Source organism: Nestor notabilis, unplaced genomic scaffold (genome assembly GCF_000696875.1).
Source record: "Nestor notabilis isolate BGI_N333 unplaced genomic scaffold, ASM69687v1 scaffold19463, whole genome shotgun sequence".
Taxonomy (NCBI): Eukaryota; Metazoa; Chordata; class Aves; order Psittaciformes; family Psittacidae; genus Nestor; species Nestor notabilis.
The window spans coordinates 44,973-61,168 of NW_009921720.1; the positions used below are offsets into that span (position 1 = coordinate 44,973).

General features: G+C 46.1%; 1 protein-coding gene across 2 annotated transcripts in view; it reads left to right on the forward strand.

The window, feature by feature from the left end:
* Positions 1–16,196, forward strand: part of ABL1 (ABL proto-oncogene 1, non-receptor tyrosine kinase) — a 74,874-nt gene that overhangs the window by 44,422 nt on the left and 14,256 nt on the right. Inside the window, exons 1-4 of one of the 2 annotated variants that reach the window (XM_010011281.1) lie at positions 532–616; positions 9,931–10,104; positions 10,802–11,097; positions 15,880–16,152. In XM_010011281.1, the coding sequence (XP_010009583.1) occupies positions 532–616; positions 9,931–10,104; positions 10,802–11,097; positions 15,880–16,152 (828 nt within the window). Of the gene's footprint in view, positions 1–531; positions 617–9,930; positions 10,105–10,801; positions 11,098–15,879; positions 16,153–16,196 lie in introns of those variants that run through there. The other variant, XM_010011280.1, reaches the window with a different exon arrangement.

Here is a 16,196-nt window from a genome sequence, read left to right on the forward strand (position 1 = left end):
GCCCCCCACCCCGGCGCGCCCCAGCCACTCTGCCCAACTCGGTTGGTTTGGCTTTTTGCCTTCGCTTCTGTTTCCCTTTCTTTTTTATCCCCCCCTTTTCTTTTTCCCCCCCTTTCTCCCGCCAAAAGAGTTGGGAAGGAGGGAAGATGGCTGGAGTTAACTCCCCGGGAGAGGAGATGCGGGGCCCCAGGATTTTCCGCCTCCCGAGCTCGCCCTTGTAATGGTTTTCAGAGCGCTGGATTTCTTAGACTTTTCCTGGATATTTTGTTTAAGACTTTTCCTGGACATTTTGATTTAAACTTTTCCTGGATATTTTCTTTTAAACTTTTCCTGGACATTTTCTTTTAAACTTTTCCTGGGTTTTTTTAGACTCTTACCAGATTATTTGATTTTTTTAGACTTTTTAAAGACTTTTACCGGATAATTCCACAGCGTGAGAAGAAGCTGAAGGGGGGGGGGGGGGGGGGGGGAACCGACGGGGGGGGGGGGGGGGGGAAGGGAAACCAGACAGCTGAAGCCAAACTCTAACAAATGAAAATGTTGGAGATTTGCTTGAAATTGGTGGGTTGCAAATCAAAGAAGGGGCTTTCCTCCTCCTCCAGCTGCTACCTGGAAGGTGAGTACCCAAAGGGACCAAGGGACCATCAGTTGGGGGGCTTCTGTGCTCCCAAGGGGTACGGCCCAATGCTGCCACCATCCCAGACATGAGTTTTATCCCTCGCTCGCGGGTTGGGGCCAGGCTTGGGGAGACGTTTGGTGCTGGCTGGGCTTTGGCATGCAGGGGACCGAGGGGTGTTCGTGGCATCCGGACCCCAGGTGACTTTCATTAGCTGCAGTATACAAAGGGAGCGCGGCTCTACCATTTATGGTTGTAAAATGTCAAGTGATCTTCTCGCCGAGCCCATAAACAAAGCCCTGTCTTCAGGCCTCGGCTTCATACTTGCTTCACCAGGGAAGATTCTCCCTTGTTTTGGATGCGAAATGGTAAAACCAACTCCAGGCGCAGGAAGAAAGTTTAGATGAGTCCATCAGTAAAATATTTTCAGCGTGCGTTGATACATGAACTGTTAGTTCACTTTGGTTGTCCCCTTCGAAGTTTGCTTTCCACTCATTTAACTGAATTCTTTGTGTTTTGCTTTTAAAAGGTGATCTTTGATTCACACCCGGGGTCGTTTGTAGATGTTAGACATAGGGACTCGTCTCGTTCAGAGCGAAAGCTTGGGTGACACAGGCACCGTGCTGGGCTGGAGGACTTGGTGCTGAGGTCTTGCTTGGCCTGACTTCAGGCAAGTTCTTCACCCCAGCCCCTTCGCTGCACTGGTGGGGTTGTGTCGGTCCCAGTGCTTCTCCAACTTCTTTTGTGTTGCTGGATGTTGCTGCATTAAAAATAATCCTCCTGCCAGGAGGACCGTGCTAACTCATCAAATCAGAGGCACGAAAGGCAGCAGCTGATTTCCTGGGGCCTATCGCAAGTCGCTGTTGCTCAACTCGCAAATATTCGGTGGAGAAATGGTCCTCGGAAATTCATGGGTTAGGAATCCAAAAGCTACAAATGGCTTCTCGTGGCAAACCCGCTTGGAGAAACTTTGGAACGAGGGTCTGTATTTATCAGATGCATTTAGTGGCTCTGAAGAATTTTCTACTCTCTAAACTCAAAGAACAGTTTCCAAAGAACTTTCTTTTACTTATTTAAAGTTTCAGAAACCCAATAGTGGGCAGATGCATGTGAATAACTGATCTTTTCTGTGTGATTAAACTCTTCTGTAAACTTTTTAGGTCTCTAAAACCTCTGACTGTGGCCCCTGCCTCTGGTATTGCTCAGGCTGTGTGTCGAGGAGGAGCTCTGAGCCGTGCTGGGCCTCCCTTCTGCGCCCTTGGATCTTTCAACACAGCCCTGGGAGAACAGGCAGAGCATCTGGGGCCTCTCTTCCCTGCAGAAATGAATACGAAGGGATGATGTTACAAGGGTGTTACCCTGGCTGTTTTTGCAACTTTTCTCTTTTGTTTGTGTTACAACCACTCCCCCCCTCCCCAGTTTGCAAGGCAGTTGCATAACAGGATTAGAGCATGGGTTGACTTGCGCCATATAGGTGGTATCGAGTTAAAAACACAGTCATTGACACAATAAATAGTGGAGTATTTCCACCTTCTGCTTCCTGAGACCGTGGTTGTGTATTTGCTTTTTATGGTGAGATGGGAAATGAGCATTGGAAAAACTTCTAAGTGATCTATCAAAGTAGCTCAGTCTCATTTCTCAGCTCAGCATGGGGCAAAAGTGAAGCCAGCATCCAAAGGATGCTTTAAAGGTGAACAAAGGTGGCAACCGCAGCCTAAATGCTGTGACAGTTGGTTAGGACATAGGCAGCCCAGGACACACTGTGATGGACTGTGGATCTCTTGGAGAGCAGGGTGAGATGTGAGCCTATACCTATGGGGGGAAAACCCCCAAGTTTAACAAAAGTAGGATTTTCTATTACTCCTTTCTGAAGCTGAAGGTCTCCATGTGGTGTTCATAGGCAGCTTTCTTATTACAGTTACTGTGAAATTGAAAGCTCTTTTGAGAGCTCTTCAAAAGAGTGGTGGTGCCTTGCCCCAAACCGCTGTGCTGCAAGGACACAAGTGAAAATCACTTGTTTGCACTACCCTTAGGAAGATGAGGTTTTACATATGGTTTTGTTAATTTTGATGAAACCACTTCAGTTGTGGCAGAAGGTGAGAAGGGGGCAGGTTTGTGTCAAGGGTTAGAAACTAGGAACCATTGCTTCTGGATCCCTGTGAGCAGCGTGTCCATTCCTGTGCACGTCCCACAGCTTCGCTGGAGCTTCTGAAAGGCTTAAGGAGATGATGGTGGTATCATTGGAGGCTTTAACTCTGTTCTTATCTTCGTTGTTGGGAAGCTGTTGAGGACATGAGGGGAAAGCTGGAAGTGTCTTTAGTATAGTAGACTATAATAAAATTTTAGACATGACTGCTTAGAGGTCCATTAGTTGTGTGGAAAATCAGTTGTAGCCAGGAGGATAGATGAAATTTTACCTAATTCAGTTTCATCTTTTGGTTTTCATGATTTAACAAAACCATGACAGTGTTTGGTTGATGAATAGCATGGGGCTGTAACAAAATCAAATCTGTTTATTGCATCTTTAATGACACTTCTTGAAAATACTGTGTTGAGGTTGGGTTTGATATAAGGCTGATTAAGTGCCTGGCACGTGTAGGTGTACATGTCTTTTGACCAAGTAATCAGGAATGTTTTGTTTTCCTGGTGTCCCCTTCTGAAAGGCTGTTATGCTCTTGTTAGTTTGTGGGAACAAGGACTGTAGAATGCTCTGTGGTGGTGTGGAGCAATGGCAGGTCCTGCATCCCACTGCTGTGCTCTTTGCTGTACACAGGCAGGTTTGCCTGCCAGAAAAGTTGAGACCTTTTCTTAACTTGATCAAAAAGAAGTTTAAACTGGTTCTAATGATAACTGAGATTTCATATTGATGTTTGAGCTGGCCATTTTTGCCCTCGTTTCTATTCCCACTAGTAAATACTATTTTAGAATGTGAGAGATCTGAATTCCTGTCATCTGCTTTCTCCTTTCTGCCTTTGCCAAACTGAATAATTCCTCACCCACTTCACACCAAGAAAGGGTAAAGAGTTAGAAGGGAAGAGGCACAGCAAGTACTGCTGCCAATCTGATGTGGAAAACAGAACGTGTCCATGTCCCAAATAGGGGCTGAAATAGTCTTGCTGCCTTTTTGGGCTTGTTCTACCACTGAAAGGCAGAAGCCTTGTTTAAAACCTGTCAGTGTTCTCTGTAAAGTTTAAAATCCATTTTGGGGACACCAGTAAAAGCCCTTTGTTTTCTATCTGAAATGATTCTGCCCTGCCAGCTGTCAGATTGTGTGTCTTTTCTCTTTTCCTCTTTTTTTCCCTAGTGTGATTTTTTACAGCTCCAGCAGATGAGCCTGGGGAGGAGCAGCAGCCTGTAGCCATTGCCCCATTCCTGGAGAGTTTCTCTTTATGCATCGGGGCACGTATTGAGCCAGGCTCAAATCTGCAATGCCAGCGACTCCCCTTGCCCTGGTGTCGCTGGGATCAGCAGGCAGGTCCTTGGTTCATCGGTTAGGAAGAGTGGGTGCTTTAAGGCAGCATTGCTGCCTCCCAGGGAAGAGCCTTCTGTTTGTTTCCTGTCTTCCTTGGCTATTTTCTGCTCCTCACCTCTTGGACTCTCATCGACCATCACTCAGTAGAGTTCTTGCTTTTAAATATGTTTCTGGCTTTGTGATGGTTTGCTGGTTGTGTGCTTATTCCAGCGGTTCTCGCCTGTCCCATCCTTATTAAACAATCTAGCTGGTGGTGCTTGCTAGCATTTCCCATGGGCTGTGGCGAGGAAAGGATTATCATCTCGTAGCAAAAGCTGTAAATGTTTTCAGACCTAAAATTGATTGTCCCCAAACACATGAATCCTTTCCTGAGCAGTCTGGGGCTGCTTAGTGAAGCAGGGAAACATGACAGTAAATCTTGATGATTCTCTCTTGGTACTTTCCTTCCCCAGGGCTCAAAACCAGGCAAACTTCCCTACTTCTGCTTCCTCTGTAAGGAAACCAAACCCAAATTGTAAAGGTAAAGCTTTCAGAAATACACACGTGTCTTTGAGGTTTACTTGGATCTAGGTATTCTTTCCCCTTCCTCTCCCAGAGGTTATAACGAAGGTCAGGTAGATTTGGGAATAAAATCCAGATTTCTGCCATACCCACTATTCCGGCTCCACATGTCTACAACTGTGAGTGGCTGATTGGAGAAAGATGATGTTTATCATGTCACTAAGGGATTGTAAATGGAGTAAACTCAGTAGATGACCTTGAGTGGGACCTGCAGGGTAATAGTGAACTATCAAAAAAAGAAACAGAACAACAAAACCAAGCCAAAACCCTACAACCAACCAAAAAACAACAACAAAAGCCCCCAAAAGATGACAGATTCATCACTTCGAGGACTGGGAAAAGCCACATCAGGGATTCTCAGCATTAAACAAGTTAAGAAGGATGTGGACCTGTTGAAGCAAATCCAGAGGAGGCCACGGAGCTGCTGCGAGGGCTGGAGCAGCTCTGCTCTGGAGCCAGGCTGAGAGAGCTGGGCTGGGTCAGCTGGAGAAGAGAAGGCTCCTGAAGGGGACACCTTAGAGCAGCTCCAGTGCCTAAAGGGGCTACAGGAAACCTGGAGAGGGGCTTTGGACAAGGGATGGAGGGACAGGACAAGGAGAATGGTTAAACCTGCCAGAGGGGAGATTGAGATTAGACATTAGGCAGAAGCTCTTCCCTGTGAGGGTGCTGAGGTGCTGGCACAGGGTGCCCAGAGAAGCTGTGGCTGCCCCATCCCTGGCAGTGTTCAAGGCCAGGTTGGACACAGGGGCTTGGAGCAACCTGCTCTAGGGGAAGGTGTCCCTGCCTGTGGCAGGGGCTGGAACTGAATGAGCTTGAAGGTCCCTTCCAGCACAAACCATTCTGTGATTCTATAACGTCAGCCAAGAGCAGAAGTGACAGCGATCGTCTGTGTTGCAGAACGTTACATGGCCTGTGCTATGGAGCAGTGTCAGGAGAAGTTGAGCATGATCTCACTGAAGGGGCGAGTGATGAGCCTGAAATAAAACATGAAACCTGCCTTTGTTTTAAAATCCTTATTCCATCAGGCATAGAGAATCTGTGAAGGCCACTGAGGAAACACAGGCACAGAGCGGCAGCTGCTCCATCGCATGTGCTCAGAGTCAAGAACATTTGGATGTATTAAATCTGCACAGCTAGTCTGACATTTATCATCATTTCTTACAGGGAAGAAGGAGATCAGGAAGAATGTAGGGCAAGGAGAAGCTTTAGACAGCATGTGCTGTACCTCCAAAGACATTACTAGATGTGTTCTGCACTCCTTTGCTTCAGAAACCTCGTGGAAAAAATGCCAGCACAGTTTGTAAGACCACAGGATGTTTGTTCTGTAGGGAGACAGGAGGACTCTTCTTCCCTCGGGACTGCCCTTCAGTCAGCTGTGGAGGAGCTGAATGTAATTCCATGTTTCTGCCTGTTTTCCAGCCCTTTCCTTAAATTACTGAGGAAATTTTGCTTGCGTGGGTCTGGACCAGAGCAGTTCATACCTGAGAACTTCTTACACAGTCACCAACAGTGATTCATGACTTCGTATAAACAGTAATTAGCAGGAGATAGTTACAATATGAAACCTTTTAGTGTGCAAACATAAATATCTCTTAGTAAAAACTTAATTTAGGGGGGAGATGAAGATGTTCTTATGGTTAATGCCTTAAAATAAAAGCTGCTGCTGTCTTATTTCGAAGACTGCTCCAGTGTAATTAAGAGTTGTCATTTAGTTGGTGTTAGTGCAGAACTGAATCACAGCGCTGCACTGGGACTTCTCCCGGGAATCCAGGTGCCTCCCGGAGCATGGTGTGATCAAAGTAATAAATTACAGCAGAAGACAAAGTGGATATGTGGAAGGAATCGCAGCGCAGAGATAACAGATGCATTACGCTCACTTCCTGCCCCTCTGCCGTGGCAGGGTACCCTCCTGTAGGTTATAGGAGCCAGGCTGATTTATGAGGAAGAATCTGGCCCCTTGCAGAGCTCAGCAATGCTGTAAAATTGTGGTTAAAACCAGCAGTAGGAGGTGAAAAAGCTGTAATTTGTTGAAAAAGACCCTCAATACATATGAACAGCAAGGTCTAATTCCTGCTCTGAAGGACTGCGGTGTCTCAGCAAATTTGCTAGAGAATAGCTCAGAGGAATAAATACTGCTGGCAGCCGGCTGTACATGGCTCCCAGATGGACATGTCCTGTCTGCTTCTCTCGCTTCGTGGGTTTGTGTCCCGAGCCTGCTGACAGCCTCTTTTTGGGGCCCAGGCCTTTAAAAGTGTGTTTTGTCACGGTCGATCAAGCTTCTGCTACACTTGGGTCATCACAGCTCTGCTCTTTCTTTTATACTCTTCTGCGTGTTGACTCTGGGCCTCATTCTGCCTTTCTGGCTGCCCTTCAAGCTTCATTCAGTCACCGCCTTCCCCAGCTCAGTTCTTAACTTGAGGTTCCTGCCTTCTGGAGACACCAGCCCCAGCCCAGGAGCTGGGTTTTGCATCTCCCCATCGTGTTCTCCCGCACAGCTGCACCTCCTTTGGGGTACCAGTGGCAGAGCTGTGGAGTTGGCTTGAAGGATACAGAGGATATGAGGCCATCTGTGTGTGGCATCCTATGTATTCACTGGGGGACTTGTGTGGTTTTTGCAGCTTAGCAAATTCTCATCCATTTATTTAACAGCCCTTGCGTGTTGCTCTTGCCGATCCTCGGGTTTGCTGACAGTTATCACTGAGTCAGTGTTAGCAGGAAAGTCATCGGGCAGAACCAGCCTTGTACCACATCTTGTGGGTGTTTTTGGTGGTTGACACTGTGTTATCTCATGCTCTGAATCCCAGCGCATACCTTGGCGTCCGTGTGTAATGAGTCAGGCCCAGCATCGCCGCGGCCTGGGCAGAAGGGAGGGATTCTTGTGGAGCGCTTGGCTTTCCTCCCGCATCCCCATCCGTGTCCATGCATGAGCCTTCCTTTACTGGACTGTGATTGCACTGGAGTTGGAGGGGAGCCTGCCTTGGATTTCCTGCCTTCCTGTCAAATCAGTCCCCTGCGGTGGAGGCATTTTCCTTCCTCACGGAGGGAGGTTATGGTCCATCTCACTGTGCAACATGTGCTGGTTTTGGGGGAGAGCATCACAGCGTGGCTCCTCGCTGAGGTGGTGTATCTGCTCCTTGCGGCTCTCTGCTGTCTGTCTGTTCCAGGTGTTTACTGGTGGTGTAACTCCTTGGAGTATCTTCAGTCACTGCAGCGCCCTGTGTTTGATAAGGGAGCTTAATGGGCATGACAGGATCAAAGCGTTTTCATGGTAAAATGATTATAGCTTAATTTCTGAAAGTGGATTTTCTGTTTCTTTTCTCATTGTCTCTCTTGTAGCAAACTCAGGCTGTTAAAACACATCCTCCTGCAGGAAAGAGGAGAGGAAGCAAGGATGTCAAGGTGCTTAAAAAACTACCCAACGCACCACCACCTTTTCTGACTGTGAAGTCATTCAGAAAGCAGAATTATTTGACTTTTCTGATTCACTATAAAAATATATCTCCCTGCAGATAGAGTTTGGGTAGGAAAACAAGACCAGGAGTATGTATACTGCTGTTTTGTGCTCTGCCCACAGATACATTACCTTTTCCACAGAATACAGTAGTACTTGTGTTCATAAATAGTCATTCAGAGATTAGGGCAGAGAACCTTTACCAGTGGTGATCTGACCAATGCGTTGAGGATGCCAGGTTGTCATTTTCTGGTTGGCACTTCCACCACCAAAGCTTAGAAAATAATGGGATTTGTTATTGTTTGTGGGCTTGTATTGGGTGGTGGTTGGTTGGTTTTATTGTACTTCCCCATTGGGAAAAGTATCTGGGACCTGTCCCAATCCACAGTTGATGTAATGATGTCAATCCAGTCAGTTCTTCACTGGTTTACTGGTGCAGGTTATACTGGATTTCCAGACCAAAGAAGCATGAGTGTTAGAAACAGATTTTGGTGTGATTTCATCTACATAGCAGCCCCTTGCTAGAGAGTATTACAAGTATAAAGAACAAACTGTGCTCCCAGGTGACCTGATAATGTAGAATACACTTGGCCTTGGATTTCTCCCTCCAAATCCCAAAGAGGGATTCAGCAGAGGCTGAAGGGAGCAGGCAGCAGCTGACGCTGAGTAATGAAGAGCAATTTCATGGTGCAAGGGGCTGGGTGCAGCAGGGCTGTTTCCTGTCCCCATAGCTAGGCCAGGTTGGATGGGACTTAGAGCAATCTGCTCTAGTGGAAGGTGTCCCTGCCCATGAGAGGGGGTTGGAATTGAATGAGCTTTAAGGACCCTTCCATCCCAAACGAGTCTGGGATTCTATGAAAGCCGCACTGATGCAGTGGTTTGTGTGAGGTGCTTTGACCTCACTCATCAAACATCCAGATGGGAAATAACCCTTCAAAAATCCAAGGGTTTCACAACTTTTTGTCCTGGGTTTGTGTCAGCACAGCTCCCCATGGGGCTGCCATGGGCAGAGTGGCACAACTACCTGGAGCATCACTGCCCCAAACACTTGAATCATGTCTCAGAGGGAAGAGTTCCCTGATGGACTTGGGCTTGCCTGATACTTGCTGGATATTACATGCCTAATGTGCTGCAGTGTACAAAACCCTTCAGCAGTCAGTTTTTACTCACCTGTGAAGCTCAGTTTTTAGGAAAATCTTTTCCTGGAAGTATCTCAGTGTTCCTAAAAAATGTGGAAAGCTCATTGTGTGAGTCTGCTCACTGCTGCTCTCTGGTTTGCAGCAGCAGGCAGGAGGGAGGGCAAGGAGAAAGGCACAGCCTTCTACTCGAATAAGAGGAGAAATGGTTATAAATACTGGAAGAATGGAAGTGTATATTTCGTTCTTAAATACCATGTCTCATGTATCTCGCCCTGCCTGGCTCTCTCTGCTGCACGTTATGGCCATTTCATTTATAGCATAATTAAGGGATTTACCTTTTAAAGGTCTTGGGTTTGTTTTCAGATTGAAGCATGCCAGCAGTTAGGCATGAGCCAGAGGGTTTACAAGCAGCAAACAGCCTACGTGAACAGCATTTACTGGAGGGACCAGGGAGAGGGGCTTTCCCTCTCTGTCAGGAGAGTGGGAGCTCCTGGCAGGCCTTGGGAGCAAGGGTGTCCTGCCTATGTGGCAGGAGATCTGCATTGAAGAACTGTCTGTCCTGTGACGCATGAGGAGCACACGTGTCAAGAAATAATGCAAATTAGGAAATCAGAGTGCTTGGGTTACCCAGATGGCTTTTATCAGCAAAAATGAACCTGCTTTTTCCTCTCTTTCTCTCTTCCTCCTCCAGAAGCCCTTCAGAGACCGGTAGTGTCAGACTTTGAGCCCCAGGGTCTGAGCGAAGCAGCTCGCTGGAACTCCAAGGAAAACCTTCTGTCCTGCCCTAGTGAAAATGATCCCCATCTCTTTGTTGCACTGTATGATTTTGTGGCGAGTGGGGACAACACTCTCAGCATAACTAAAGGTAAGGTAGCTGGGCAGAATGGTACTGGGAGGGTGTGAGAAGGCGTAGAAGTCACTGTGGAATAGATGAGTTATACACTAAACCCTCAGGAATTTTTGTTTTACTGTGGGAATTCTTCTTAAACAAATACAAATATTTTACAAAGTCATAACCTTTTGAAAGGTTAAAACTGTCTGAAGTTTTTGCATTGGGCAAAAAACTGATTGAGATACTAAACTAAGCTGATTTTAGACGCTGGCCTCTATAATTTTCCTAGTTCAGTCCCTATATGAAAAACAACTGCCCAGATACAGCGTTGTCTGGCTCAGTCCTTCTGTTCCTCATGTGTACTCCAAGTCACATCTGCTTACCTTGCTAATTGAAATGATCTTTTCACTGTTTGTCCACTCCTGTTCTCTCCCAGCCCCATCAAGCCAACTCAGCTCAAATAAAATTGCTGGATTAAGTTTTTAAGCTCAAGCAGTGTCAGAGCTGGTGCAGAACTGCTCAGGAGCTTAACAAGCTCCTGAAGCATGTGCATGACTTTATTTGGCTTTGGGGGGTCTACTCAAGCTTAAAGGAACACACATGCTCCCTGCTCAGTCAGATACCTTTTCTTATGGGAGACTATTTAACGATCTATTAGCCACAAAGAACCAATCTTTGTGCTCAGCTTCCAGCTTTGCCATGTCTAAATACATTTTCTTCTTGCACCAAGGTGAAAAGCTCCGTGTCCTGGGCTACAATCATAATGGGGAGTGGTGCGAGGCCCAAACAAAGAATGGACAAGGCTGGGTACCCAGCAATTACATCACCCCAGTGAATAGTTTGGAGAAGCATTCCTGGTATCATGGACCAGTGTCACGTAACGCTGCGGAGTACCTTCTGAGTAGCGGTATCAACGGCAGCTTTCTTGTGCGAGAGAGTGAGAGCAGTCCAGGACAGAGATCTATTTCACTGCGATACGAAGGAAGGGTGTACCACTACAGAATAAACACTGCATCTGATGGAAAGGTAGGCTGCAGGCTGTCCAAACCATGAAAGAAACCCTTCCCTGTGTACTTTGTCCACTGACTGCACAAGGTCAAGTTGTAGCAGTTGAATTGATCAGTTCTGAACCCTGATCTCAGTGTTCACCATCTGTAGTTGCAATAAACAGGGAGATTTCAACACGGCTGTGACAAAACAGTGTTACTCCTTTAGCAAACTTCTGGAGAGGTGTGATACAGCTCAGTAGTGAATCACTTTAGGGTAGTAGATTAACTAGAGTTACATCAGAGCTGAATGTAACAGGTAACATTAATGAGAGATCCTAAGGATGAATTCTTATCCCACACATTCAAAAGATAATCTCTTTGACTGCCAAATCAGAGAAGTCAGCGCCTGTTAATAAAAATCCTGTGAATATTAGAGACAGAATGCTTTCTGAGCTATTCTGCAGTATTTGTAACTACTGTTTTGATTTCTCTACAGTATTTCAGCGTGATCATTGGAGACGGGTAGGCACTTTCACTTCTATATGGTCCCTCTTTCTAAGTTTCTTCATTTTTGCCCCTAACTAGTTGTGTGCTGTAGCAGTGTTGCAATGCCGCGCTTTGTGGATGCTGCAAAGATATGTTAGCAGGAAAGTGTAGTCTTCCACAGATTTTTGTTTGAATTTCACAGAAACATTTCTACTGGCATCGGATATTGGAAAATCTTTTTCTTTTTTAAACAAACCTATTTTAAGCAGTGTCTCTTTAGATCCTGTGCAGAAGTTGAAGTGTGAGTCTGGAGCAAGGCTGCTGAGGCTCTTCTTGCCAGCATCTCATAGATGACAGATTCTGTGCCATTAAAGTACTTCCAAAAAAAAAAAGTTATTTAAGAAACAGGAATCAAGTATAGCAGGGGCCCACCATGGCCAGTTTACTTTTGTCCTGTGAGAGCTTTATTCTTCTTACAGCAACGTTGACAGCAGAATCTTTCATATGAGAACATAGGGAACCAGTAAGGAGTGTTTCCTGCTTACCAGACTCATCACTCTAAAACCTATAATAAAATGAACAGATATCATTCAGTAGCAAAATGCTTTTCATCTGCATTAGCAAACAGATTGTGAGACAATTCTGACCATGTTATTTAAGGCAAAGTATTTCCAAGTTACGGTGCTTTGATCCTTCCTTTTCCCTCCCATGTAGACACACTCTGTGGTCAAAATTGCACTGGGAAATGCTGACGTGCAGCATATTGAAGGACTACATGGCAATCTGGGGTATTATTCCTCCTCCTGTCAGTCTAGTTGATATCTCTTCTGTTCACATTGATGCTGGCAGATGAGCAATGTTCGCATGTGAACATGTTGAACCCAGGCCTCCTTCAGCTGGTGTAAATAAGCATGTGTCTGTGAGGTGATAGCACGTGTTCTCCATTTTAGCTGTAAAAGGGTTTGGCATATGAAGGCTTTCATCCCAGCAGAGCTGTTCTTATCCCAAAAAAACAGTTCTGCAGAGGTACAATAATCCCTTCAGGTCTGTCTTAGCCAGGTTAACTGTTCATTTTCCACAATGTTGCTTGAATTGGTGTTTCCGAGCAAAGGTACAGGTCAGTACAATTCACTAAAGCAGATCTGCAGCTCACGGGGGTTGGAAATAGAGAATCAGGAAGTGGCAATGACCGAGAGCTGTGGCTCTTCCTGAGGGGCAAGCAAAGAGGTAGCCCCAGTCCTCCCAGTTGCCATTCCAAGGGCCAGCATCCCTGCAGAAGGGGCAGTTTGCCACATCCGTGTACGAAGTGCTGCAGTTTGCAGCCTGGTGTGTTAAACCACATTGGTTTCAGTCTGTGCTAATGAGCCAGGCAGTGAATTGCGACAGCTTAGAGGCAGACATGCTGCCCTGTCCCTGGCTGTCGAAGCAGAGGAGCTAGGAAGAGAAACAGCTAATATCCCTGCTTTTCCCTCTGCAAAACGGAGACTGCTGGAGCAGGTTCCCTGCTCTGAGCTGCTCGTGTCACACTCTATTACCCACTTCACAGCAGAGCAGGGCTCTGATGGAGGAAAGCTCTTACCTTCAACTCTCCAAGCACCTGAGGCCTTCTCAGCCTGCTGTATCGTTAGTCAGCCTGTCCAGGGAATTTAGTGTCTGCAAGTGCTGCAGTAAGGATGAATGGCTTTGGTGGGATCATATCCTGTGACCGAGAGAATGTACTAAGGGGAGAAAGAGGTATTAGAGGGATATGTGGAGCAGCTGCTGCTCAGCATGGAGGTGTGCCATGCATCACACAGCGGTACCCAGGCTTTTTCCTGGAGGAAAATGGAAGGGATTAGGAAGAGTTGAAAGTGTGTACATCTCAGATTTAGCACTGTTCATACTGAACGCGTTGGGGTTCAGCAACTAAAAAAAAACTCCTTGGGGAATTTTAGCTTTATTTCCCAGTTTAATGGGTTGTATTCTTCTGGATCACCTTTTAATGGGTTGGTTGGTTTTTGCTGGTTGTTTTTTAAGGAAGGCATTAAAAATGACCTTTCTTGATCTGGCTGGCACAGTGCAGCTAGTCATCTGGTAAACCACTTCCATGGTACAGGGAGCTTGGTTTTCCTGACTTGATAATACTTGAGGCAAAGGCTCCTCTTGAGTAACCCAACTGAATAAACAGCATAGTCCAGCCAGTTCTTCCAGTCCTGCTATCCTCAGCATTCAGGCTGATGGACGCATGTCCTGCTTGAGTCTCTTGGAGCTTCCACCCGCTGAACTTGCTCCTTTGTCATGGACATTCATAGATTTTTTTGGTGTGGCTGTTCAGTTTTGTCTGCTGACTGGGGAAGGGGAATCCCGTAAGGGTAAAGATGCACTGGAGGTTTGCATGGGCCAGTTTAACCACCCTTATAAAATACACCAGCCAGGAAAGAGAGATGTGGTCTGGTGGCAGAGCTGCGATGGGCAGCCCGTTTGTACAAGCAGAGTCCCTTGGAACAGGACCAATGTTACGGGTTGACTGATGATACATAAAAATCACCCAAATAATCACAGAATCATTAGGGTTGAAAGGGACCTTTGGAGATCATTTAGTCCAGCCCAGTGTCAAGGCAGGGCCACCCAGAGCCGGTTACACAGGAACGTGTCCAGGCAGGTTTTGAATGTCCCTAGAGAGGGAGAGGCCACAACCTCCCTGGGCAGCCTGTCCCAGTGCTCTGCCACCCTCAGCGTAAAGAAGTTCTACCTCATGTTGAGGTGAAACTTGTTGTGTTTTAGATCTCCAGGAAGCAAACTGTGTGAATCCCTACCTAACCTCAGGCACTGCAGAAACGCTGAGTCTGTAACCTCTGTATGAGTACAGAGAGCAGCACCAGATGGTTTTCTTGGGGGAAATTATCCTGCAAGCAGCTTGAGTTAAGGCTTGGTAATGGGGTCAGTGGAGAAGGGAGGTTGCAGTGAACTTGCTGGGCTGCATCGCCCTTCATAGCTGCTTCTTCCTTCATCTTCCTGTGATACGTGCTTCAAATTGCAGATGAAGATTTAAACACTGCGTAACTCTGATTTCCAGGAGTGCCGATGGGAAGTCAGGCCTTCAGGAGGCAGCGTTGAGATGTAATCAGTGAGAGGTTAGAATCTGCCTACAGAATGAGCACATTTAGTGGGTGGATGTGGTTTTTTTAAGGTAAATGGAAAACTTCATGTGTGTTTAAGGCATGGAGTGTTGTCTTGTAGGCTGGATGGGGTAAGCCTGTTCCATTGCCCCTCCTGCTACAGGATTGCTGTAAAACCTTTAGCCATTTATTTAATTTCTTTCTCCATCTGTAACAAATCATATGATCTGTCACACAAAATACAGATTTCTCTAATTCCAGTGAGATTTTGAGATCATCAGGTACAAGCCATCATAAAAGCATGGGCAGCTTCCTTCTCCATACTTCTCTAATACTTCCAAGTGATCCTGGAGTTCAGCATCATTTTCTACATCTATATGTACATATTTTAGTCCTCAGTGTAAAATGTGAACTGTTTGTACCACTGCAGTGCTATATATTGTTCCCAAACAGGTATGGCTTGTTTTAAATTGTGGTTGTACTGGGTAATGCTTGGTGGTCCAAGCCACCTAGCTGTAAAAGCCTCTTGTGTTGTCACTTTTCTGTTCTCAGAACATCTGTTTTTAGGGTGGTTTCACCTCTTTGACCAGGAAAGGCTTTTAGGCTTAAAATGGATCTTAATGTAAATGTTGAAAAGGTAACAGATACGAGTTACCATGCCTTACAGCAGGTTTTCATTCAGTGGTAATGATTTTACTTCTGTGTCATTGAGCAGTGGCCATCACAAGAATGGAACAGACCACTTGTCTAACAATGCAAAGTGCTATGCAGAAGCTTGGGCCAAAAGCAGGGAAGCCACCAGTTTGATAGTGACACTCCAAGGAGAATTTAGGCAGGTGAAAATGTCATAACCCAAGTGGTAATAGTGGAATCAAGGCACTGAGGTTGACAACTCCCTGTTCTCCAGGAAGTGTCCCACAGTCTTTACTGACTAGCCTTTTGATAAAAGACATTTCAAGCAACAGCATGCCAATCTATTGCTATTTGCAGCCATTCCTCCCGTATTGTTTCAGTGAAGTGCATGTATTTTCTCCTGAATCCATGCACTTCCCATGTAAGCATTGATTGTTCACAGCTCTGAGAGCTAGTTACAGAGCTTGTGGAGCTCATAGTGCTGCAGCTCGAGTAGCAGCAATGCAACACTTTGCCTTCATAGTTTTGTGATGTAGTTTCTACATTTGAATGCTCCAATGTGCATTATGTGTGTGAGCTTTCTCTTTCTCTTTGGTTCCTAGCTGTATGTCTCTTCAGAGAGCCGCTTCAACACCTTAGCAGAGCTGGTCCATCATCATTCAACTGTCGCAGATGGGCTCATCACCACCTTGCACTACCCAGCACCCAAACGCAACAAGCCCACTATTTATGGTGTGTCTCCAAACTACGACAAATGGGAGATAGAGCGAACTGACATCACCATGAAACACAAGCTTGGTGGAGGGCAGTATGGAGAGGTGTATGAGGGAGTCTGGAAGAAGTACAACCTTACAGTGGCTGGGAAGACTCTAAAGGTAGGACTCAAATCTCAGAGTATTCCAGTTCCTCTCTATTTAGC